This window comes from Pteropus alecto, unplaced genomic scaffold (assembly GCF_000325575.1).
Source record: "Pteropus alecto unplaced genomic scaffold, ASM32557v1 scaffold313, whole genome shotgun sequence".
NCBI lineage: Eukaryota > Metazoa > Chordata > Mammalia > Chiroptera > Pteropodidae > Pteropus > Pteropus alecto.
Genome location: NW_006434832.1, coordinates 1,443,364 through 1,469,283, shown reverse-complemented (window position 1 = coordinate 1,469,283; position 25,920 = coordinate 1,443,364). Strand labels below are relative to the sequence as shown.

At 36.4% G+C, this 25,920-nt stretch overlaps 1 protein-coding gene and 1 non-coding gene across 2 annotated transcripts in view; one reads left to right on the top strand and one right to left on the bottom strand.

Moving 5' to 3' along the window:
* Nucleotides 1–24,983, top strand: part of LOC102886397 (leucine-rich repeat-containing protein 37A) — a 50,725-nt gene extending 25,742 nt beyond the window's left edge. Inside the window, exons 9-17 of the mRNA XM_025045613.1 lie at nucleotides 5,427–5,498; nucleotides 6,088–6,162; nucleotides 14,697–14,815; nucleotides 16,865–17,142; nucleotides 17,404–18,678; nucleotides 19,086–19,190; nucleotides 23,228–23,277; nucleotides 24,701–24,755; nucleotides 24,837–24,983. Coding sequence (XP_024901381.1) covers nucleotides 5,427–5,498; nucleotides 6,088–6,162; nucleotides 14,697–14,815; nucleotides 16,865–17,142; nucleotides 17,404–18,678; nucleotides 19,086–19,190; nucleotides 23,228–23,277; nucleotides 24,701–24,755; nucleotides 24,837–24,983 — 2,176 coding nt within the window. The remainder of the gene's footprint in view (nucleotides 1–5,426; nucleotides 5,499–6,087; nucleotides 6,163–14,696; nucleotides 14,816–16,864; nucleotides 17,143–17,403; nucleotides 18,679–19,085; nucleotides 19,191–23,227; nucleotides 23,278–24,700; nucleotides 24,756–24,836) is intronic.
* On the bottom strand, nucleotides 20,046–20,164 carry LOC112478461. Its single transcript, XR_003045837.1, has one exon. It is a non-coding gene; the product is annotated as a 5S ribosomal RNA (ribosomal RNA).
* Nucleotides 24,984–25,920: the final 937 nt, after the last annotated feature.

Sequence of the window (25,920 nt, the reverse complement as noted above, 5' to 3'; positions counted from 1 at the left end):
CCTATGTAGGTGAATAAAGGAAAGGGGTTACTCCATCCCCAAGTACTTCAAACGTATTGGAACAGGGTCTAGGTCACTCTGCTTATTTCTTTGACTACCTTCCTCTAAGGAACTAGTTTTGTCAGCCTGCCTTGGGATTCTAGCATAGATAGTTTTGCAGTTTGTCCTATTTTAAATTTATTTTTACTGCCTGTTTTGGACATTTTTTCCAGCTAAAGCTGTTAGGATTTCAGTACATTTAGGACAGTGATGACATGCTTCAGTCCTCAATTCTTCTCTGTCTCCTCAGTTAATAGAAAGGAAACGTAGCCCATCTGTCTGGACCTGTATAGAAGAATTTGGAGAAAAAAAAATAACAGGTAAGAAATGTTCCCTTATTTTCTGAGCTACCTATAATCTGTTTCATTGTTCTACAGCAAAAGGCTTATGGAAAAATAGTTGAGTTTTCCTCTTCAAACAAGGTATATTTTAAAAAATTAGAACCATATTTCTTAAACATTGACTCTGTTTTAAACAGTCTTTAAGGCTAATAAAAACTGCTGCCACATTTTATTTCCATTAAGATAAACCCATGAGTATAAAAAAGGCAATGAACTTTATATGAGTCAGCACATCTTTTATCTATAAAATGAGGGAATTGAACTGAAATGTAAATTATCTCTAGTGCAATGTCCACTGTGAATCTAAAACCATTTGTATTGTGGTTTATGGAAAAAACAGTTGCTATAGAGTCCCCCCAAATTTGAGCTGTTGAATCAGTTCTCATTCATTCTCTCCTTTGCCCAGGTACAACCTTAGTAAAGAAGACTGTACTAAAGACAGGAAGAGGAAATAGGATAATTTAGAGTGGCCCCATATTTCGATTGCACTAGAGATAAACGCAAGGATATGAATCTCAGTTGAAGAAGGGCTGCCTGGTTAAGAGGAAATGCTGAGCTGATGCGGACAAGGCCATGGGCGAGCTATTACCGAAGAGTGTAGGATTGGAGAACTGAGATAATTTTGGAGGAAGGATGACGAACTTTGCTAAATTGTTTTAGCTACATATTGCTTTATAGTCATTCTTAATGACTTGCGGGGAAAGTGGATGGGGGAACATGCAAAGGTGGAGGAGAGCCCACGGGTGATCTTACAGGTTTTAATGCCAAAAAATTTTATTTCAAAGCAAATAATATTCAAAGCCTCAAAGTTTGAGGAACTGTGCTTAATCAGACATGCGACACTCACACTTTTTCTTCATAACATTATCTTACTGAATATTAACTAGTGTTACAAATCAAACAGGTTCATGGTACTAAAATAATCTAGATAAATGGGCTAGAATAAGAAGAATAGGAGAGTTCCGAGTTAAGAACAAACTGCGTGGCTCCCAGCCTCGCCACTGACTTCCTCCAGCCTTGGTCATGGGGGAGTCTGAGTCTTCACTCCTCTTTTCTCCATCCACCAAAATGTTTGATCTTCTGGCAGCTGGTACTCTACATATGACAATATGGTTCTTTTTCTAAAAAAAATTGTGATACAATCCACACACATAACATAAAATGCATTATAAAGTATATGATTCCTTGGTTTTTAGTGTATTCAGTAACCACCACTTTCTAATTCCAGGCTGTTTCCATCACCCCCTGAAAGAAATACTGTCCCTGGTAGCTGTCAGTCTCCATCTCCCCCTCCTCTCAGGCCCTGGAAACTACTAATTTACTTTCTGTCTCTATGAATTTACTTATTCATATAAATGGAACATGCAATATGTGGCCTTCGTGTGTCTGGCTTCTTTCACATAGTATGTTATTTTCAAGGTTCATCCATGTCGTGGCATGTATCAATACTTCATTCCCTTTTAAGACTGAATAATATGCCATTGTATAGATATACAATGTTTTGTTTCTCCATTCATCAGTTAATGGACATTTGGGTGGTTTCCACTTTTTGGCTATTTTGAATAATGCTACTATGAACATTCACGTACAAGTGTTTGTATAAACATATGTTTTTAATTCTCTTGGGTGCATACCTAGGAGTGGAAGCGCTTGGTCATATAGTAACTCTGTTTAACTTTTTTGAGGAACTGCCAAATTGTTTTTCCACAGTGGCTATACCATTTTGCATTCCCATCAACAATGTATGAGGATTCCAATTTCTCCATATCCTTGCCAACATTTGTTATTGTCTGTCTGTTTGATTACAGCCATCTTAGTGAGTGTAAAGTGTTGTGGCGTTGATTTGTATATCCCTAATGACTTAAGACATTGAGCATCTTTTCATGTACTTATTGGTCATTTGTATATCTTCTTTGGAAAAATGTCTCTACAAATCCTTTGCCCATTTTAAAATTTGGTTACTTATTGTTTTATTGAGTTGTAAGAGTTCTGGATATAGGCTTTTATCGAATACATGATATGCAAATATTTTCTCCCATTCTATGAGTTGTCTTTTCACTTTCTTGATAATGTCCTTTGAAGCATGAAAGTTTTCATTTTTGTAATGGGGATGAATTTTCAGATGTCCTTACTTCCCCACTGTAAAGTCCAATTTATCTACTTTTCTTTTGGTGGTTTGTGCTTTTCGTATCATAAATAAGTAACTGTCACCTAATACAAGGTCATAAAAGTTTACCCCTTGTTTTCTTCTAAGGGTTTTATAGTTTTAGCTTTTACCTTACATTTAGATATTTAATTAATTTTGAGTTAATTTTTATATGTGGCATGAAGTGGAGGAGGCCAACTTCATTATTTTGCATGTGGACATACAGTTGTCTCAGCAGCATTGAAAATACTACTCATTCCACGTGAAATTGTTTTGGCACCCTTGTTGAAAATCAATAGACAGTATATGTGAGGGTTTATTTCTGGACTGTCAATACTGTTCCATTGATTTATGTGTCTGTCCCTCTGCCAGCACCATACTCCGATTGTTAGAGCTTTAATTTGGATTTTGAAACTAGGACATGTGAGTCCCCCAATGTTGTTCATCTTTATCAAGATTGTTTTGGCTATTCTGGGTCTCTTGAATTGCCATATGATTTTAGAATTAGCTTATCAGTTTCTGGAAAGAAGTCAGTTGGAATTTTGATAGGGATTGCATTGAAATCATAGATCAATTTGGGGAGTGGGACCATTTTAACAGTATTGTCTTCTGATCCATGAACACAACATGTCTTTCCATTTATTTAGAACTTCTATAATTTCTTTCAACAACGTTTTATAGTTTTCAGTGTATGAGTTATGTACTTTGGTTAAATTTTCTCCTAAGTATTTTTCTTTTTTTCTTTTTATTTTTTTGATGCTGTTATACATGGAATCGTTTTCTTAATTTCATTTTTTTGGATTGCTAGTGTGTAGAAATACAGCTAATTTTTACATATTACTCTTACTTATGTCCTGCAACCTTGCCTAACTCATTTATTAGTGCTAATTGATTTTTTTTTCTAGATTCCCAGGAGTATATCTCATGGTCTTCCAGTTTCCCAGACTTATGTTGGAGCATTTCAAAGCCTATGGACATCTCAGCTTTTCCTTTTAAGTTTTTTGATTAGGCTGTGTTTTGCTCCAACTGTTAACCCATTGCCTCAGCGCCTGCCCTGATTAAAACATTTACCTGTATTTGTTTTCAAAAAATGCCCCCTAAGGAGAGGCTTTTAGCACTAGGCAGCTCTCAGATCAAAGGCAAGCCTTTCAAGTAAGATATTCAAGGAACCACTGGACAAGTAAAATGACAATTCTTTGGGAATGAGCTTTTGAAGGAACTCTAGCTCCATTCTGCTTCTGCCAGTACAAGGGATGTGGGCTATTTTTTCAAGATTTCTACTGGGGTGGAAAGCCAAAGGTCTAGGATAAGTTAAAGCAACATGGATCACTGTTCTTACAGAAATTAATCGTTTTTCTTGAATAAGTGTTCCCTGGATTGCTGCAAGCCTATTGGTTAAATTCCAGAGTTTAAAAAAGTTGATTCTGACAATTTTTGCCAGTTGTATTTATTTTGTTTTTTGGGGGATGAATTTTCAGATGTTCTTACTTCCCCATTTTTACTGATTTGCCTACAACCTGGTTTTAAATCTCTAAAGTCTCATTGACTGGAGGCTAATTAAATATTTAATCATGAGAGATGATTAAGGGAAAGGAATGAAAAGAAAATATAATTCTCATAGAGGCTCTCCCAGATGAAATTTGAAAAGGTATTTCCTATATTTGGTGGTCTTAAAATTAAGATTAAAGTAACAGTCATTTTAAACCCCTTTTCTTCGATTCAATACAAGCTTTGGAGTCAGAACTGAGTTTAAATTCCAGCTGTGCTTCTTACTAGCTTGAGAACCTAGGACAAGTTATGTAACCTCTCTGTGCCTCAGTTTCCTCATTTGTAAAATGGGGTAATAATAATATCTAACACATAAGATTATTGTAAGGATTAAATGTGAAATGCTGATCACAGATGCCTGGCAGCCCAACAGATATTAACTATGATAGTTATCTTCATAATATTCTGCAAAAGTACACTAATGATTCTTGAGTGAAGGCAGATTTTCTTTTCTTTCTTTCTGTTTCTTTTTGGTTTTGTTTTGCTTTTTTAAAGAATTGAGAAAAAAAATCAATTCCAGCATTTGGAATAAAAATTTGTGTCAGAAAAACAAATTGGTTCATTTGATTGCTATGTAAACAAATGTTATTTATCTATTAAATAAACATTTATTAAATACCTGGTAAATGTATGTCCGGCACTATGTCAGGCACAGGGACAGCAATGACAATGAAGTGTTATCCCTGCCCTTGAGGAGCTGACAGTTTAAGAAACTGAGAAGTAAACAGGTGATTACATACAACGTCACGAAGGCTGTGAATGCCCTTGAGGAGCTGACAGTTTAAGAAACTGAGAAATAAACAGGTGATTACATACAATGTCACGAAGGCTGTGAAACAGGAATACACATGGGAGTATGTCATGGGAGTATGGCTTTCACCAGTTCCTCTTAGATTTATCGCTTCTGTGGCTCCAAAGGCAAGGAATTGGTCCTCTTTTTCTCTTTAATAGGGTGGTTCAAAACTATGAAATTTTTAAATTTTCTAGAGGTGAAAGAAAAGCACCTTAAATTATGGAGGACACTCGAAATATTATTTCCTATAAAGCAGAAGCTTCCTATCAGCTTAGTCACTTTTAGGGTTTTCAATCTGAAAAGTTCTTCAGCATATTTTTTTCTTTGCTATCCACTTTTTTTCTATTTCTTTTCTTTTTTTCTTTTCTACTTTATCGTCTAGAGACCTGGGTAGCTCCCAAAGGAAGAGTGCTTTACGGATTCTAAGGGTGATTTATAGGTAAAGACAGAAAATGATTTTTTTTTTTACCCTCAAGTTTCATACCAAAAAAAGATGACTATAAACTTTCATAACAGTTATTTAAAATGCAGATAACTTTAATTCTATTGCATTTTTCAGAATTCTCAATCGTAATCCTCTGATAACTGTTGAAGATTCATATCTTTTTAAATTGCCGGCATTGAAATATTTGTAAGTATTGCAACAATCTCATGGCTCATGAGATGAATTATGCTCTTTTTCACTTTTGTTAAAGATTAAGTATTTTGCATTTTGGCTAAAAATTCATAATTTAAATTTTAACTGGATTATTGAATAAGAGTTATTGGCACAAAAAAAAATGATTAAGAAAGAATGTACATGGGCGAGACAGCCAGCAAAGGAAGGAGGCAGTGTTGAAGAACACATACCGATATGGAACATGTAGATGCATGTAGAAATACCAGTTATTCCAGAAAGCAAAGAGGAATAACTGTATGTTATATATTTTTTAAAAAGAGTAATCGGGAAGTGGATGCAGCTGAGAATGAGAAGTAGGATAATGGTTAAAACAAACAAACAAACAAACTGTACCCTTTAGCACCAAGGTCATTAATTTGATGATGCAAATAAACTTTTTCAATAAGAGGTCTCTGAAATTATCATCTATGGCAAGTAATCTCTTGAGCTGGCTTGACAGAGAAGCTAGAATGGAACTAATCACATATTGTTAAGTATATTTTCAAGTATAGAATTTTTGTCTTTGGGTTTATGTCATGCACGTTTGGGCTTTCTCCTTCAGAGACATGGGAACAACACAAGTGTCACTTTCAACAGTTGAAAGTATCCTCATGTTGACCCTTGAATTGGAAAAACTGTAAGTTGATTTTTTATACATTTATTTTCACTTAGTTGTTTTTTTAGGTTTATTTTATTATTAAGTCAGATTTATTGAGGTATAATTTTCATTTAATAAAATTCACCCTTTTTAAGTGTAAAGTTAAGTGAATTTTGAAAAATGTATAGTTATGTAACTACCACCACATTCAAGATGTAGAATACTTCTGTCACCCCCACAAAGCCCCTCACATTCCTTTGCAGTCAGTCCTCCTCCCGCCTCTAGCCCTTGGCAACCATCAATATGATTTTTGTCTCTGTAGTTTTGCCTTTTCTATAATATCTTATAAATTAAATGATAGAGAGCGTAGCCTTTTGTGTTTGGCTTCTTTCCCTTAGGATGATCCTTTGGGGATTCATCCATGTCGTCGCACCTATCAGTAGTTTATTCTTTTTTATTGCTGAGTAACATTCTGGCTGTGTGACTATACCAGTTTGTTTATGTAGTCATCCATTAAGGGATATTTCAGTTTTTTCCTAGTTTTTTGGATATTGTGAATAAAGCTGCTAAAATCACTCACATGTGTGAATATATGTTTTCATTTCTTTGGGGTAAAATACCTAAGGGTGGGATTGCTTCATCATATGCTCACTGCATATGACTTTTTAAGTAACTACTAAACTGTTTTCTAAAGTGGTTTTACCATCATGCATTCCTACCAACAGTATATGAGAGTTGTAATTGCTCTATATTTTCACCTAATTCCTATAGTTCAGTTTTTTAAAAAATTGAGTCTTTGTAGTAGGTGTGTGTTTGTATTTCATTGCAGTTTTAATTTGCATTTCTCTAATAGCTGATGATGTTGAGTGTCTATCTGAAAATCTTTTTCAATGAAGTGTCTATTCAAATCCATTTTTAGCATTTTATTTTATTATTAGTTTCAAGTATACAGTACATTGGTTAGACATTTATATAGTTTATGAAACAATTCCCCCCGATTACTCTGTCGCCCCTCTGGCTCTACACAAAGCCATTACCTTACTGCTGACTGCATTCTCTAAGCCATGCTCGCCATTCCCGTGACCATCTCTCAACTACTAATTTGTACTTCTTTAACCCTCTACCCTCAAATTCATTTTTTAATTGGGCATTTATCTTATTACTTAGTTTTAAGAGTGCTTTATATAAGTCCTTTCAGGTCTATGTTTAGTAAATACCTTCTCTCAGGTTGTATTTAGCAGTTTTTTGTTTCTTATGTGGTTTGTGCTTTTTTTGTCTGTCTTACCTAAGAAATCTTTTATGAGATTTTCTCCTAGGTTTTCTTCCAGAAGTTGTCTAGTTACATTTAGGTCTATAATTCATTTTGGGTTAATTTTTTTATGTGGTATAAAGTAAGGGTCAGGTTTCTTTCTTTCTTTTTTCTTTTTTGCAGTTAAAAAATATTTTTCTAGAGCCCTATTGTGACAATTTGTTACAGAACTTACTGCATCTTAAATTGTGCCAACTCCCCTCCAATATGGTAGGCTAATAGAAACTTGCTATTATGCTAAGGCTAGGTGAGGGTGTTACGTTAGATTAGTATGAGAAAGGGCTCTGCTCCAATTGCTTTTGTCAGGTCAGCCTACTAATGACTGTCTTCACTACATTGTCAAATCTGTTGGTCACTGCCCTAGTCTCATCTTCCTCAGCCTCCCACAGCATCTGCCACAGTCAGTCCCTCCCTTGTCAGCTAGACAGTTTCCTCTCTGGATGGATATTCAAAATCATTTCTCTCTATAACTATAATACTATTATTACTGCACTGAAGAAATTAAATTCCTACACAGTAGTATTATATAATAAAGATTTGATATTCAAATTTTCCCAGTTGTCTCAATTATATCATTTGTAACAGCTTTTTGAGGTATAATTGACATACAATAATTTGTGTTGAGATACATATGCATATATACGTATATATGTATGTGTGTGTGTGTGTGTGTGTACCATGAAACCATCACCAAAATCAAAATATCTATCACCTCAAAAAGTTTCTTCGTGTCTCTTTGTAATTCTTCCTTCCTATTTCTCCCTGTGCTCCCCAATCCCCATGCAACCATTGATCTGCTTTCTATTGCTATAGATTAGTTTGCATTTTCTAGAATTTTATATAAATGGAATCATACAGTATCTATTCTTTTCTAAATGGCTTCTTTCACCCAGTATGATTATTTCGAGATTCATCTATGTTGTTGTGTATATCAATAATTCATTTATTTTTATTGCTGAATAGTATTCCATTATATGGAAATACCACAATTTATTCACCATTGATAGATATTTGAATTTTTCCAATTTTTAGCTATTACAAAGAAAGCTGCTATGAATATTTGCAGATAGTCTTTTTATGGATATATACTTTTATTTCTCTTGGGTAAATACCTGGAAGGGGAATGGCTTGATTATATGGTAGGTAAATATTTAAGTTTTTAAAAAACTATTTTCCAAAGTGGTTGTACCATTTTACATCCCCACTAGCAGTGTATGAGAGTTTCGTTTTCTTCACACGTTTCCCAGCACTTGCTATGGTCAGTCTTTAATTTTACATAGTTTAATAGGTGTATAGTTGTATCTCAGTGTAGTTTTAATTGGCATTTCTGAATGATTAATGATATCAAACATCTTATGCTTATTTGCCATCGTACATCTTTGAATCTTTTATCTACATTTTTATTAAGTTTTGGTTCTTTATATACAAATGGAATTTATTCTGGAAACAAGTCTTATATTCAATATTTAATTTGCTAAGTATTTGCTCCCATGTGTGGCTTATCTTTTCATTCTCTCAAGAGTGTCTTTTGTGGGGTAAAATTCTTAATTTCGATAAAGTCCAATTTATCCTTGTTTTTTTTATAGATTATGCTTTTGATATTGTATCTAAGAAATCTTGCCTAATTCAAGGTCCTAAAGGTTTTCTCCTATGTTTTCTTCTAGAAGTTTTATAGTTTCAGGTTTTACATTTAGATTTTTTAACTAATTCGAGTTTATTTCTATATATGATTTGGACTAAAGTTCACTTTTTTTTTCCTAAGAAAAGTTTTATTAGAAGGGAAAGTATATTTCCAGATGTGGAAGCGGGCCTGAGCAAGAGAAGCGTGGCTCTAAAGGCCTAAAGTTCACTTTTTAACATGTCGCTATCCAATTGTTCCAACACTATTTGTTGAAAAACTACCCTTTCTCCCTGAACTGCCTTTGAATCTGAAAATCAGTTGTCCATATCTCTCTATTCGTGGACTTTCTGCTCTGCTTCTTTGGTTTATTTGTCTGTCTTTATACCAATATCACAATGTCTCGAAAGTGTAGCTTCAAAAGTTTTGAAATCAAGTTGGTGATAGCCCTCCAACTTTGTGCTTATTTTTTGAAAGTTGTTTTGGTTATTATAGGAGCTTCACATTTCTATATGAATTTTAGAATTAAGTGGTCAATTTCTACAGAAAAGCCTGCTGGGATTTTGATCTATAAATCAGTTTGGGGGGAATTGACATCTTAATAATACTGAATCTTCTGATCCATGAACGCATTATATCTCACTCTTTATTTAGGTCTTTCTTAATTTCTCCCAGCAATAGTTTGCAATGTCCAATGTGCACGTCTTATATATCTTTTGTCAAATTTATTCCTAAGCGTTTTACACTTTTGATGCTATTATAAAGAGTATTTTTAAAATTTCCATTTCTGATTATTCATTGCTAGATATTAGAGATTAATTATTTTTGTGTGTATTGACTTGTATCCTGCAAACTTCATAAACTCATTTATTTTAGTAGCCTTTTTGTACATTCCATCAAGTTTCCTACACAGATAATAGTTATCTGCAAATAAAGATAGTTTTACTTCTTCCTTTTCATTCTGAATACCTTTTATTTCTTTTTCTTGCCCTATTGCACTAACCAAGACATTCAGTACAATGTTGAATAGAAGTAATGAGAGCAGAAATCCTTGCCTTTTTCCTGATCTAGGGGAAAAAGCACTTCGTCATTCATGATTAAATATGATGTTAGTTTTCTTATAGAAGTCATTTATGAAATTGAGGAAGTCTTCCATTCTTAGTTTGCTGAGGGTTTTTTTTTTAAAATCAGGAATAGGTGTTAGATTTTGTCAGATTCTGCATCTATTGCGATGACGTATGACTTTTCCTTTTTAGTTTATTAACTTGGGTAAATTATATTAATTTTCTAAAGTTAAACCAACCTCGTATTCTTGAGATAAACCCGGCTTTGCCATGATATATCATCTTTTTATATATTGTTGGATTTTATATGCTAAAATTTTATTTAGAATTTTTCCGTCTGTGTTCATGAGAGATTTTGGTCTGTAGTTTTTTTTCTTGTAATATCTTTGACTAGTTTTGATAAAGGGAAAGTTGACTTTACACATGAGTTGTGAAATAGTCCCTTGTCTTCAATTTTCTGGCACAGTTTGTGTAGAAATGCCATTATTTCTTCCTTAAATGTTTGGTAGAATTCACCAGTGAAGACTTGTGGGCTTGAAGCTTTCTTTACAGGAAGTTTTTAAACTACACATTCAATTTCTTTAATAGTGCTATTTAAGTTACATACTTATTCTTGAATAACCATTAGTAGTTTCTGTCTTTCAAGAAATTTGTCCATTTCATCTTGAATTTATTGGCATAAAATATTATAATATTTTCTTATTATCCCTTTAATATCTGTAGACTATAGTAATATCACCCCGCTTGTTACTAATTTTGATAATCTGTGTCTTCTCTTGTCTTTTTTTGATCAATCTGGCTAGTTTATCAATTTTGTTAATCTTCTCTAAGAACCATTTTGTTATTTCACTCATCTCTCTGTTTTCTCTTTTATTAATTTTTGCTTTAATCTTTATTACATCCCTTCTTCTCCTTTATTTGTGATTAATTTGCTCTTCTTTTTCAAGTTTCTTAAGGTGGAAGCTGAAGAAGCAGAGTGCTGCATTCGCAACATCCTAAATGTTGACATCTTGTGATTTCAATTTCAATCAGTTCAAAATAGTTGCTAATTTCCCTTTTGATTTCTTCTATGACCCATAGGGTTACTTTTAATTTACAAACATTTGGAGATTTTTTTCAGATTTGTTAATTTCTAATTTAATTCCACTGTGGTTAGAGAACATATATTGAATGACTAATATCCTTTTTAATTTATTGAATGATTTATGGTCAATAAATTCTAGTAACAAGACAGAATATGATCTATTTTGGTAAATGTTACGTGCCCACTTGAAAAAAAAATGTGCATTTTTCTGATTTTGCATGGAGTGTTCCATAAATGTCAATTAGGTCAAGTAGGTTGATAATGTTGTTCACGTCTTCTATATCCTTACTGATTTTCTACTTGTTCTTTCAGTTATTAAGAGAGAGATATCAAAATATCCAACTACAATTGTGGATTTGTTTGTTTCTCCTTGTCATTCTCGTTTTTTCTTCATATATTTTGAAGCTCTATTATCAGGTATATAAGTGTTTAGATTATGTCTTCTTCATTAATTGACCTTTTTACCTTGATGAAATAACCTCCTTTATCCCTGGAAATATTCTTTGCTTTGACATTGGCTTTGTCTTATAGAAATAGAGCCACCCCAGCTTTCTTTTGATTAGTGTTAACATAGCATGTTTTTATCCTTTTAACCTGTTTGTATCTTTCTGTTGAAGATGGTTCTTGTAGACAGCATATAGTTAGCTTTTGCTTTTTTATCCAGTGTGACAACTCTTTTAATTAGGGTGATTAGACCAGCTACATTTAATGTAATTATCGATGTGATTGCATTTGAATCTTCTGTCTTGCTATTTGTTTTCTATTTGTCCCACCTGGTTTGTTGTTGTTGTTGTTGTTTCTTTTTTCCTCTTTTTCTTTCTGCTCTCTTGGATTGCGTACATTTTAGTAGTTTATTTTCTTTGTTAGCTAATTGGTTATAACTCAGGTTCTGTTATTTTAGCAGTTGCTTTATGGTTTATAGTGTACATCTTTAGTTTATTATGTTCTATCTTCAAATGATATTATACACTTTCATGAATATTATTAGAACCTTGCAATAATATACTTCCATTTCTCCCCTCCTGGCCTTTGTGCTATTGTTTTCATACATTTTACTTTTGTTTGTGTTATAAACAGCATACTATATATTTTTCATTTAAACAATTATCTTTAAAGATATTTAAATAGTAAGAAAAATCTTATATATTTACCTAGGGAATTACTAATTTCAGTATTCTTTAATCCTTTGTAATAATCTATATTTCCATCTGGTAACATTTTCCTTCTGCTGAAAAATACTTTCTTTAGCATTTCTTATAGTGCACATCTATTAGTGGTAAATTCTTTCAGCTTTTGTATGTCTGAGAGTCTTTATTTTGCTTCTGTTTTTGAAAGATCTGGGTATTGAATTCTAGCTTGATCGTTGTTGGGTCCCCTTCCCCCCTTTACTACTTTAAAGATGTTCCTCTACCGAGTTCTGGTTTACATAGTTTCCAACAAGAAATCTACTGTAGTTATTATCTTTGTTCCTTTGTATATAGTGTGTTTTTCCCCACTCTGGCTGCTTTTAAGATTTTCCCTTTATTGCCAGTTTTGAGTAATTTGATTATGATGTGCCTTGGTTAGTTTTGTCCATATATCTTGTGCTTGGAGTTCATTGACCTTCTTGGATTTGTGAGTTTATAGTATTTACCAATTGGGAAAATTGAGGGTTATTATTTCTTCAATTTTTTATGTTTCCTCTCCTTCATGGACTCTTAGTATACATATATTAAGCACTTGAAGTTGTACAACTCACTGATGCTCTGTTATTGTTTCTTTTGTTTCTCTTCATGTTTTATTTTGGATAGTTTCTATTGCTCTGCCTTAAATTCAGTGACCTTTTCTTCTGCAGTGTCTAATCTGCCATTAATCCCATTCAGTGTCTTTTTCATTTAGACGCTGTAGTTTTTAATCTCGGGTTTGTAGGAACAGGTACTATTCCTAACCATGTGTCATATACAACTGTTCTTGTCTCTAATCCTTTAATGTGGTTGTTTTCTTGGTCAGTACTTTGTTGAATACTTAAGCAATCCCTCTGCATAATAGCCCCAGAGTTCTTGTCTGTGCACCTCTTTTCTTTCTAGTACTCTTCTTCATAAACTCTAGTTACCTTGTTTCCCCATACTCCTTAGAGAGTCCACCGGTCTCTGCCTAGGTTTTTTCTTCCCTGCATCATGACCTATAAACTCAGAGCAGTAAGCTAGAGCAATCACAGGGCTCACTTCATTTATTTACATCTCTTGGGGATTACTGTCCTTCATTGCCTGAGGTCCAGTTTCTTGAAAACTGTTGTTTTATATATTTTGTCAGGTTTTTTCATTGTTTCAGGTAGGAAGTTAAATTGGTCCCAGTTGCTCCATCTTGGCCAGAAGCCAATAATAGTCTTTAAATCTGTTTTGTTTTGATTCAGGATCCAATAAAAAATCAGATATCACATGTCATGTCTTTGTTTCCTTTTGTCTAAAACATTTTTCTACTTCTTTTTTTGGTCATCTTGACATTGACACTTTTGAAGAATCTAAGACAGTTGTCTTTAACTTGTCTCACAATATGGATTTGTCTGTATCCTCATGATTATGTTCAAGGTAAATATTTTTGGGAAGAATACTGCGTAGGTGATGCATCCTTCCCACCTCATCACTTCAAGTGGCCCATAATGCTAAGTTTGATCACTTGATTAAGGTGATATTTTCCAGATCTCTCCATTGTAGAGTTATTTTTTCTTTATTTTATCATCTGTGGGATGATACTTTGAGATCAGTGAAGATTCTACTCTCAGCTTTTTACCCAACTGTGCATCAGTAAATCCTTGTCTAAATTAATTATTACATCAATGGTTGCAAAGTGACACTTTTTTCTAATTCTGTCATTCCTTCTACATTTATTAGCTGGCATTATTTTATAAATAATAGCCCCCCCCTTTTCTTTTTGAGTATCATTATGAACTTCTGGGCTCTTCTTTAAATTAATTATGTTATACCTTATCATCATCATTCTTTTGACTGTTCAGATTGCCCACATTTGGCCAATGCAATCTGTTATGTTTAACTACACAACAATTTGTATGCCCTGAGTAATTTCTAATATATATTTCTAATATATTTACCACTTATAATTAGGAATTAAGAAAGGGACTCCATAAGTGAGAGACTTATTTAGCCTCTTCTTAGAAGTCTTCTCTCTTCTCATTTATTCTCAACCCAAAGAGAGACATTTAGGTTGGGAGGAGAACTTCTGAATTAAATTTCAGATTCATGTCATCCAATTCTAATCTTTATCATCTTTGTTCTAGGAATACCATACCTACTGCCATCCTTCTGTCGAGCATCCTTGTCCTCTTCTCTATTTATTTACATCATTCAAGAGCAGCAAATGGCCAACTGGTCCCTACTCAACTGACCAGGCCACATGCCCCAAGAATTCCCTCTTACATAGCCCTGTGGTAGCCTTCGCCTACCTCTTCTACCTACTCAAGTAACTCCTTTGCCACTAATTTCTCTGTGTTTCCATTTATAGGATCTTACCTACTCGTATTGCCTGCTGCCTCTGCAAATTTAAAAACAGTATTGAGGTTGTCTGCAAGACAGTCAAACTACATTGTGATACTGAATGTCTGACAAACACCTCATATTGTGGTGAGTCTGAATTGCCTGATGATAAATTTTTAAATTTTTATTTGTTTTAATTTTTTATTTTTAATCAATGATGATAAATTTTTAAACTAATAATGTAATCGCGTTAATTTTATTCATTCAGAGTTTGACTCCCTAAATTTCTAAGAACTCCCTTGCTAAAAATCAGATTAAAGAACAAGAGGAAGGAATGGAAAAGGGAAAAGAATTAACATTCATGGCTATATATTTTGCATTGTGCTCTCTGCTTGGTGCTTTACGTCTAAATGAGAACTTATTCATATAGTGCATCACAATTTATAAACTGATTTTCTATGCATTAGGTCTCAAGTGCCCTTTCACTTATAAGACAGATATAGATACATTTTTATTTAATTTGTTTTTGTAATTTTATAAAAAGAGTACAAGTGATGCTGTTTTATAAAAGTTTTATTTGGAACCTGAGAATTTCTGGTTCCATCGCCAGAAGCTGCTACCCAGGTTTTCGAATGGATGGGAGGGCTCTCGTATTCTCAGACTAACTCTGAAGCTCAAGATTTTCTACCCACAAAACCCTTGGGTGCTTTTAAGTAGTTTTCTATATATTAAGGTCATTGGCACTGACTTGATAACTTCCAAAATGTGCTTTCACGCCCAGATAGCTTGAATACTGGTCTCTGTCAATGATCTGGGGCGCATCATAAATAATAACACTCTGCTACTTATATAAAGACAGTGTTGCTCCTTTTTCAAAACAATTTTTTTTTTTTTACCAATTATATTACTACCTTCTCCCCCAGAGGTAGGCAGAACAGGCATTTTAATCTCCTTTTATAGGTGAGTGAAAACAAGATCAGAAGTGTTAAGTCCTGTAGCCTAGTGCCTAGATCTCCTGCTTCCACTGTGGGGCTCTCCACAAGCCTATGCTCCTGCTTGCTCAGGATTCTTACCTCCTCCTCTGACCTTCAGCACCAACAACAATACTTTTCATTCTTCTGGGAAAGAAACCCAGCTATACAGTGGTACACTCAACTTTTATGCAGTCAGAAGCTGTGGATGGTTCTCCAAGTAAAGCTGAAACGATAAGAAATGAAATGAAAGAAAAGTAGGCATCTGACAAAAGTTGCTTTTTCCCTTACGCATTTTAGGACCTCAAGTATTATTCCATAGATTTACTGAACATGCCACATTGGCATACAACCTGGTAAATCTCTTAACCCACATCCCAGATGCCTGCCCATATTTAGGCAAAGAGCAAGGGTAGACATAGTGTTTTCTTCTGTATAGAGTCTTCTGTTATGGGGGCTGGGATATGCAGGAGCAGGAACCAAGCAAAGGAATCAGCAGGTAAGTGGAGAAGGGCATGTCCAGATGAGGAGCTGTTAGCAGTGGGTATTGTTGTGGTCATCTATGATGGGGCCAAGAACACGAGGATGCCGAAGAGGTGGAAAGAGGAAGCCTCATTTTCTCTCTGCATCTGAGGAGCAGGACAGAGTAGCCTATATAAGTGTGAAGAGTCACAGTAGATCTGCAGAAAGTCTAACTGAGTGGGGTCTTCCAGCCTTGGCTTTTCTTGAGTATCAGGCAGTTGGCCTTTGGGATCCATTGGAATAATCCTAAATGTAATTACTATATTTCACACTATGGAATATTCTCAGTAGATAGGCACTTTCTTATCTGAGGAGCAGGACAGAGTAGCCTATATAAGTGTGAAGAGTCACAGTAGATCTGCAGAAAGTCTAACTGAGTGGGGTCTTCCAGCCTTGGCTTTTCTTGAGTATCAGGGAGTTGGCCTTTGGGATCCAATGGAATAATCCTAAATGTAATTACTGTATTTCACACTATGGAATATTCTCAGTAGATAGGCACTTTTTCAAAATATGTCTTTCTCTCCTTTTGTTGTGTTGCCAATCATAGATAAGTTTAAGTTTGGGTTTATTTTTCTCCTCTCTAAATGGCACTCAAAAGTTTGCTGATTCCTAATTTATTTGACTGGGATATATGACTGCAGACTAACAAAAAGCTGTCCTATCAGTCTTTCATTTTCAAAAGTGGTCTTTTCTTTTTTGACAGATGAAGAAATAGCCATAGGGAATGCAGAAGGGTCATTCATGAAGGTATTACAAGCACGGAAGAAGAACACCAGCACTGAGCTGATCATTGAACCAGAGAAGGCATCCTCAGACAAAAATGGCATCAGTTTGTCAGGCTCCATGAACGAGCAGCTAGACTTTAATGATGAAAGTGATGTTATTAGTGCACTAAATTACATACTGCCTTATTTCTCAGAGGGAAATCTAGAAGACGTAGAATCAATATTATTACCATTCATTAAACTCCTTTTTTCAAATGTACAAGATGGAGATATGCCCCTGAGTCATTTGAAAAACAACACAAACGACCCTTCGCTTAAACCTGAATCCGACAATTCAACTTACAAAAATAAATTAAGAAAACTCTATTTTCTGGAAAATTTATTAGATGCAGAAATTCAAGAGAAAATTGATGAGGTTAAAAAGAAAGAAAAAACTGCCATGCTTATAAATTCCAACCTGTTAGGCCCCAAATTTAAACGCCAAATATTTCGAAAGAAAAAATTGAAAACTAACCAGCCACAAGAAAACAGCTTAGCAAAGATTCAGAGTGTCAGGAAAAGGCTGCTGAGAGTGAACAGGGTCCTCAAGGACCCAAGGGGCATACAGAAAAGGCACTTCAAAGAAGTGGGAGATCAGAGCTTCAGGAGGAAACAGAATGCCCAGCCAATTGTGGAGAACACAGTCAAAGAAAGAAGACTCAGGAGGCCATCCCCAAGGGAGCTGGAATATCTTCACATGGTGCACAGGCCCAGGAAATTGGTGGAAAACTCCTTCAACACAGAGCCTTCATTCATAAACAAACATAAGGCAGCAGTTTCATCTTTCCTGAAACAATTCTCAATGGGCAGGCCTTCAGACTCCACCTATCCAGGATCCCTACCTCAGGCTAAAAACAAATCAAAAGACTTTAGCTACCCTATTTTCATTTTAGAAAATGCACATGCTAGAGTTAGAAATATGAAGGCTTCCGAACTAGTCTCACATGCCAGAAAGAAACACCTCTTTCATAAAAGTCGCTCTCATGTGATCCAGAAAACATCCAAGCCCAAAATGAGTCGAAAGTTCAGAAAGGAAGGTTCACTCCATCGACTGATGCTTGCCAAGAGACCTCCGTTCTCTGTAGTGAAGAGCCTCATAAATTCCCCTGCACGAGAGTCTTTTTCATCATCAGAAGAACTGACATCTCAGGAAAATCCAGATTTTTTTTCTCTTTCAGAAACTGCTACAGAAAATGCGACTGCAGCAAACAGAACTGCACAAACTGTTTTTGAAGAAAATGTTCCTATGGGAAATATTACTGTGCCAGAAGAAATTATCCCTAAAACCTCTGACCATGAGAACGTTTCCTCGGCAGATTCTGCTGTTACTGCCGACAACTTAATGCCAACTGTTAAACAAACCAATGAAACTCAGTGGGAATACCACAATGTGGGCACCGATTCACCCTCCACAGCCCAAGGCTTCACTTTTCCATTTTTCTCATCCCCTGGTGATCAATTTGAAACTCAGCTAAACCAGCAGCTACGGTCCCTCATCCCCAACAATGATGTGAGAAAGCTCATTTCTCATGTTATCCGCACTTTGAAAATGGACTGCTCTGAGGTCACCGTGCAACTGGCCTGTGCCAAGCTCATATCCAGAACAGGCCTCCTGATGAAGCTTCTCAGTGAACAGCAAGAAGTAAAGGTGGCCAAGGCAGAGTGGGATACGGATCAGTGGAAAAATGAGAACTATATCAATGAGAGCACAGAAGCCCAGGCTGAACAGAAAGGAGGGCAGGAGTTACGCGAGGTGAGGACAGCTCCTGAAACATGGAACCTGGACCTTAAGTCAGTTCAGGATAAGGACCAGGGGTGCCTTGTCTGTGTCTTGTCTTGCCATGTAACTTTGGCTAAGACAGCAATCGCCTACTTTGCTCATTTAGAGAATGGTGCCGCTATTCCTAGGGTAGACAAAGAGGACCTGACACACAAGATAAATAAATTGTAGAAGAAACTGCTAATGATAAGATTGTATAACACACTAGATTTGGTTTGTTCTTTAAGAACCTATAAGCTGCTCACCTGAAAGAGTGGGGTTTTAGGACAGTAGTTTAAGAATGGTTAGCTATTCTTTAGAATAAGATTAAGAATAGTTTTCATCCTTTCCATTTTTTTGTTTTTTAAAAAAATTATTCTTTATTTATTTATTTTTTTTAGCTCACAAAAGAAGTTCCAGGATATGGTTACAACAACAAACTCATCCTGGCAATATCTGTGACTGTAGTGGTGATGATTTTGATTATAATTTTCTGTCTCATTGAGGTAAGACAACAGTTAATTCAGATTTCCAAAATATATTCTGTCTTTATAATAGATTCAGAACCTACAAACTGAAAATTAAAGCCATTTTCCCACCTACTACTACTTGATATTCCTCTTCAGTCATGAGGACTAAGACATGCTTTGTTCTTTTATTGCAAATTATATTCCAGGAATTTTTAAAGGAAGCCCTCTCCCTGAGAGCTCTGTGGAATCGAAACCGAAATAACAAGCCATTGGACTATTTTGAGAAGTTAAATGTAATGGGCCAAAGTTGACACGATAGCAAAATTTCTTCAACTCAGAATGACGTTGATTTGATATACACATAAATCACTCTCTATCACTGATTTCTTTCCTTGTTGGCTTAAATGAGGAGGGAGAGTGTTAATCTCCATCTTCATGGAGCTATATCACCCTGGGAGGAAGGACATGGCGAAAAGATAAAAAGTCATCTTGTCAATTCATTAGATTTACTTAGCTTTCTTCTCCAGTGTGTGAGGCATTATGCAAATAGGTGTAGTTAAAGCACTGCAGCCTAAATCCTGCATCAGGCTACTCTAAAGCATGTCATATTTATAGTCACCTGTTCCTGCAGCTTTCCTGTGTACCTTTTGTTCAATTACATAATGGTTTATTTTCCCAACGGCCAGGTGCTAACATTAAAAGACTGATTTAATAAGCTGACAATCTTGACTCTACCTACCACTCCAATGTAATTCACCTTATTTACCTTTTGCACTGTCATGGCGGCCCTCCTTCCACTCCAGCCGAGGCAGCCTCTCACCACAACCTAGCTGCACCATGCCCGTTTCCACTTTGTTTGTTTGTTTGTTTGTTTGTTTGTTTGTTTTTAAGTGCCTATGGCACCTGGTATTCCTAGGTGGTCTCCCATCCAAGTACTAACCAGGCCCAACCCTGCTTAGCTTCCAAGAACAGATGAAATTGGGTGTGTTCAGAGTCGCATGGCCATAGACACCCATTTCTACTTTTGTCTGTGCCTTCGCCCATCTAAAATTCTTTTATTTTGCTCTGCCTGTGGAAGTCCTATGAATCTCTCAAAAATAAAATCAAGTCAGCTTTCCTCATAAAGCCTTCCCTGAATACCCCAGCCCTCCTGGTCCTCACACCTCTGTGAGATTTGTCAATAGGGGCAATAGTAAGAACTTAAAGTCCTCCCCCTGAGAACTTAAAAATATAGTAAACAGTTTTTTTAAAAGGCTCCCCAAGAGGGAAATACCAAGGTCAATACACCATGAAGCACAATACAAATGGCTTCCTGTTCTATCAAAATTGAATAAAATCTGACGGAATGTACTAAATGCCAAAGAGAAATGTGTCTATCTGCAGGAGGGTTGGTCAGTAGTAAAAGCATAGAAAAAGTGAAGAAGACACCAACATAGGTAATGCCCACCCTGGCATTGCCCAAGAGTAGAGATGGCACCTCAGGCAGGTGTAGCGAGTCAGGCCCACTAGGCAGGCTGTGCCTGTTGGGGAGATGCATGGATCCAGCTATCTCAGTCCTTTCCATGAAACATTGGGTTCGATTGGTTCCTTCTGTTCTAATTCTCTTCTCACCAAGTAGCCTTCTAATTATGCTTTAGTGTGCCACAGTGGCCTAGTTCTACAGAACGTAATTCCCTGATCATGTAGACAGATGCTGTCTGTGGAACAGATGTAATTCTCAGTGTCAAGTCACAGTCTGCGTTCTGATTTTTGGTTAATCCTATGGTATTGGTAAGGTGAGACTGCCCCAATGGGAAGGAGTTGGGGATTAGCATGGCGTCAGCTTGCCAAGGTCTCTGGGAAGACAGTCAGTGGCCGTTGCTCAGACAATACCCTCTCCATCTCCAGGTGGCATGTGGCCTTTTGCTTTTTTGGAATTCCTATAAACACCTACACTGCTTTTCATTTCTATGTAGTTTAACCTTGCATTTGTGTTTATTTATGTGGTTTAATTATTTCTTCTACCCACTTAGATGATAAGCTTTTTGAGGACAGGGGCCATGTACCGTTTTTACTCTAGTAGACAGTAATGGTGTTCAAAGGAAGGGAGATGAGGCATTATGTCAATTCCACAATGAGGAGTAATACTACCTAATATATATTTGAAGTAACAGGCAGAGTTCAGCAATTGACAGACCCATGTGTTCCTAAGACTTTTAGAACCTTTCAATACTTTAATCAGTAGAAGAAAATAAATAAATGGTAATAAATTAGCCTCCTAACTATGTGAGAGGAAAATAATGGATGTCTGTTTCTCACTTTAAACAAACGTATTTACATAAATGTAAAAAAAAAAAATCCCATAAAAGTGTTAGAAGAAAATAGAAGCGATCTTTTTATAGTCTTGTGGTAGATAAGAGTTTTCTGAGCCTGATATCACAGGCAGAACCCTTTGATAGATTTGATCACCTTGTCTGTGACACCAAAAGCAAACTTAGCACTGGTTTATGCCAAGCATGGGGTGAAGAGTTTTCCATATATTATCTGATTCAATCCCTCACAATCTTGTGAGGATGATATCCCCACCTTCTTTCATAGATGAAGGAGATCAGCTTAAAGCCCCAGTGGCAGAACTTGGTTTCACCTGACTGCAAAGCCTGTGCTCCTTACTTCACTGTTCTGTCTCCTTAAAGATAAAAACACGGGAGGATATTCGAAACAATGAAATTCAGTGAAATCCATTGAAAAGATTATTATATTTAATATGAAAGAGAGTTTTGTAAATCAATAGGAAGAAGACACAATCAAGGGGAGAAGGGGGCCAGGGCTGTGAAGAGTAGGAAGCATGTTGACAGTCTGTCAGTGTATCTGCCTGTCCCTTCCTCGTGGCTCATGGGGTGTGGGTTTTGTTAGCGAGGCTTTTGTCACCTCATGGTATGAAAATAGCTTCTGTTATTTTCTTCTAGTACTTTCATAATATTTGTTGTTATTTATCATTTTTAATCCATCTAGAATTTATTTTATTTGTTTTTGGTGTGGTTGAGGAAAGGGACTCTAACTTTTTTCCCCTTCATGAGATCCAATTGTTTTAAAATCTGTCAGTGAATGGCTCATTCTTTCTTCACCAATCTAAAATACGATCTTTACCTGGACTCTATTCTATCGACCCAGTTATCTTATCCTGTACCAGTATCAGTATCATACTACATCATTCCAGTTGCTTTATAACATATTTTGATAGCTGGTAAGGTAAGCCCCTGCTCTTTCATCTTCTTTTTCATAGATTTCATAGCTATTCTTGCATATTTTTTCTACCAAATGTCAGCTGGCCAGTTTTTGTTAAAAAACTGTCTTGGGATTTGAATATGATCGATTGCATTGATTTGTAGGTTAATCTGAAGAGAATTGAAATCTTTATAACATTCTAGGAACACAGTATCTCATGTCATGTATTCATTTCTTAATGTCTTTCAGTAGAGCTTTAATGTTTTCGTCACATAGATTATACACATTTCGTTTGTGGTATATAGGAAAGCTGTTGAGGTTTGCATGTTGATCTCTTGATTTTATATCTAGCCATCTTACTGAATTCTCATGTTACTTTCAATAAAATTTTAGTGATTCTTTTGGGCTTTTTTGGTTGTCCGTCATTTCATATGCAAATATGTTTTGTCTCTTCCTTTCCAATACTTCATTTTTTAAATTAAATTGATTAGGATCTCCTCAGCAACGATGAAGAGTAGCAGTAGTGAGGGACATCCTACTCTTGTTCTCGACTTTAAAACAACACTGCTGTTTAGGTTTCTGGCAGATACTTTTATTTTCTTTTACTAAGAGTTTTTATGAGGAATTATCTATCCATTGAATGTTATCCAATACAGTCAATAAAATGCATTGCCAGCTGCCTGCATGGTCCTAAGTTAAGTACTATGGAAGAGTCAAAGGACTAGTGAACAGGATAGAATGCCTGTCCTCAGAAAGAAAGTTATCATCTCACTGGGTAGATAAGACTTAAAATTACAAGGAATGAATAAAGATTTAGAGAATAGTAGTCATTGTGATGGATAATCATGATCATGTTTCCTTCCAAACAGATTTATTCTCATAGAACAGCATCAGAGGAAGATAAAGAAGGAAGCTCAAGGTAAATAATAGTCTGGCAATTTTTAGTGTATGTGCTGCTGAAGCAAAGGGCAAGGGCATGACGAGTAAGATTTAAAATTTAAAAATTTTTAAAGTAGAATTTTAGAACTAGAGGAGAATTTAAAACTCATCTATTTCAATCTCCTCATTTTACGATTAGGAAACCACCAAAGTCAGGAACAATACTTATTTACCCTAATGCTTTACCTGGATTCGGCAAATCAGCTCCTTAGCCAAAGCTGAGACAGAATGTGACTGGCACAGACGCATCTGCTATCACTAGTCCTTTAAGGAAAGAGAGTGGAGAGGGAGAGGTTTTGGCTGTACCTGTTCCTGCTGGCGGTAGGCATCAGGCCAGTCCAGAGGCCTCCTCAAAGGCTCCAGGGAAGGGGTAGGGAAGGCCATGTGATTTGGGGTAAGAGGGCTGGTCTCCTTCAAAGCTGGTGGAAGGCACAATATTTGAGTCCTTTCTGAAAAGTAGCAGGAAAATGTCCCTTCTCATCCTACTGGTTTTCAAGCCCCCACTCTCTGTTCCCTTTATCCAGTTTTAACTGGGAGAAACCTTAGACAGTAGTTTGTTTCTTCTTTTTAGAATAGGGAAATGGAGAAGGGCAAAAGGAAAATATCTTGCCCCATGTCACACCGCTAGTGAGTGTTGGAAGGAAGATGGTTCCTTTCCCATTGGGGACTTCTCCATTGATTATACTGTGCTTGGGCTATGAGCTACATTTTATGTCACAACTCTGTACACACATACCATATAGACATAAAACAAACTTATTATGCACTCTGATTTTTTTTCTATTTCGTTTGTATCCGAAAAGAATATTTTGTGTTGTAGTGCTGGTCATGACCATTAAACTGATTTCACGACTCACTCATCAGTGACAGCCTGCAGAATGAAAGTCAGTGAGCTAGATAACTATGCTAGTTGGACTCAAGCATTTAGTTGGTGTGATCTAACTTAAAGGATAAAGCAGCTAGGAAAATAAAAGCACCCTTTCCGCCACCCCTTGCAAGTGATGCATGTGAGACTAAATCCAAAGGGGACCGATGTAAAATGCTCTGAAGAGAGCGAAGTGCTTCTGCCCAGGGCGGTGGTGCATTTTTTTCATTGCATGAGGGCACCTGGCCAAGAACCAAGCAGGTGAGTGGGACTGCAGGTCCTGTCTGTACTCCACACCAAGCCACATACAGAGGTCTCCCCAGGGACACTGTGGGGCCATGTTGGACAGACACAGAGAACTTCTTGGCAGCCCAGCATGCATGGGACTATTTTCTAGGTCTCAGGTCTGTGGCGATTTTGCTCATTGTGGTTGTGGGACAAAGTACCCATTTAGCGCTAATAAGACCAGAACTATACGTCGTGAGAGACATGGAAAATAACGCAAATCACTAATTGTTGGTATGTGTTTTTCTCCAAGGGGCTTTTTTCGATTTCTGCTGCGTAGGAGGTGCTCAGTGGAACGGGAGAATCAGGTAAATCTGAGCAGGATAAAGAGCTATGGCGGGAGAAAGCACGGCAATTGCAGAATTAATGTTTCCCTGCCTGTTTTCTAGGAGGGCTTTTTCTGGAGAAGACGGCCGCTTTGGCTTAGGGACATGTACAGACCTCTTAATGCCACACGCAAGAAAAACATGGCCCAGAAACTGCATGACAAAGATTCTTCTGATGAGGATGAGATTTTCAATAAGGATAAAGGGTAAATGATTGGGGACGATTTAGCTTTCTTATCTAAAATAAGGAAATAATGAATAGTTTAATTGTTCCTTTCAAGAGTAAAAGCCTTGGCATTATTCTTCTTACCCCAGGGAGCTCGGTGAATCCTCAACAGAGAAGGTTCTGTTTAGAGAATCGGCTACTGAAGAGCCAGTTGAGGAAAGTCAGGCAGGACATGACACCGTCAAAGACTGAACCCCATCCTGCCTCAGGCCACCTGCAAATTTTATTTTGTAATATTGGCTTCTCGGCATTGCTTGTCAAATACTTATTTTTCTCATATTAAAATGTATAACTTAATAACCAACTCTAGCCATGTGGTGAGGAATTAAAATGTAAATAGTTAAGTATTTATATACAAGTAATGAGGACCATAGGCAAGAAAAGCAGGGCTGAAGTTAGAATCCCTGTGGTAGCCAGTACTTCCTCGAGAGCCAGTGTGGGCAAAGAAAGATGAAAAGGGGCTTCTCTCTCTCATTTCCCCAGTGCAGCCAGTCCCTGGGAACTGGGAAACACATCATCCTCAAGGGGTGTTGGTTATTAAGTCAAATAATCATTTGTTCTGGTGCTCTCTCCCCCGGTTCACCAAGTACCCGTAATCGACAACATGCTTGACCTCCTGCCCATAAAAGATCATCCACTTACGGCCCCTCTCATCAGGTCTGTGGGGCGGCCAGAACATTTGGATCACTGAGCCTGCCTTCACGGCAGGGCCTGTCTTTCCCCATAAGCTCTTTAATGCACAGATGTGTGCCCCATCTTGATGTAGGGGGTTCTTTACCCTGCAAGCTAGTGGAAAATCCATATTGTTTTTTGTTTTTTTGTTGGTTTTTTTTTTAATTTTAAAAATTCCAACCTTGGAATAACTAGCAGGGAGGTGCTGGAGGGATAAGGTAAAGGAGAATGTGAGAGCAGTAACTGCCC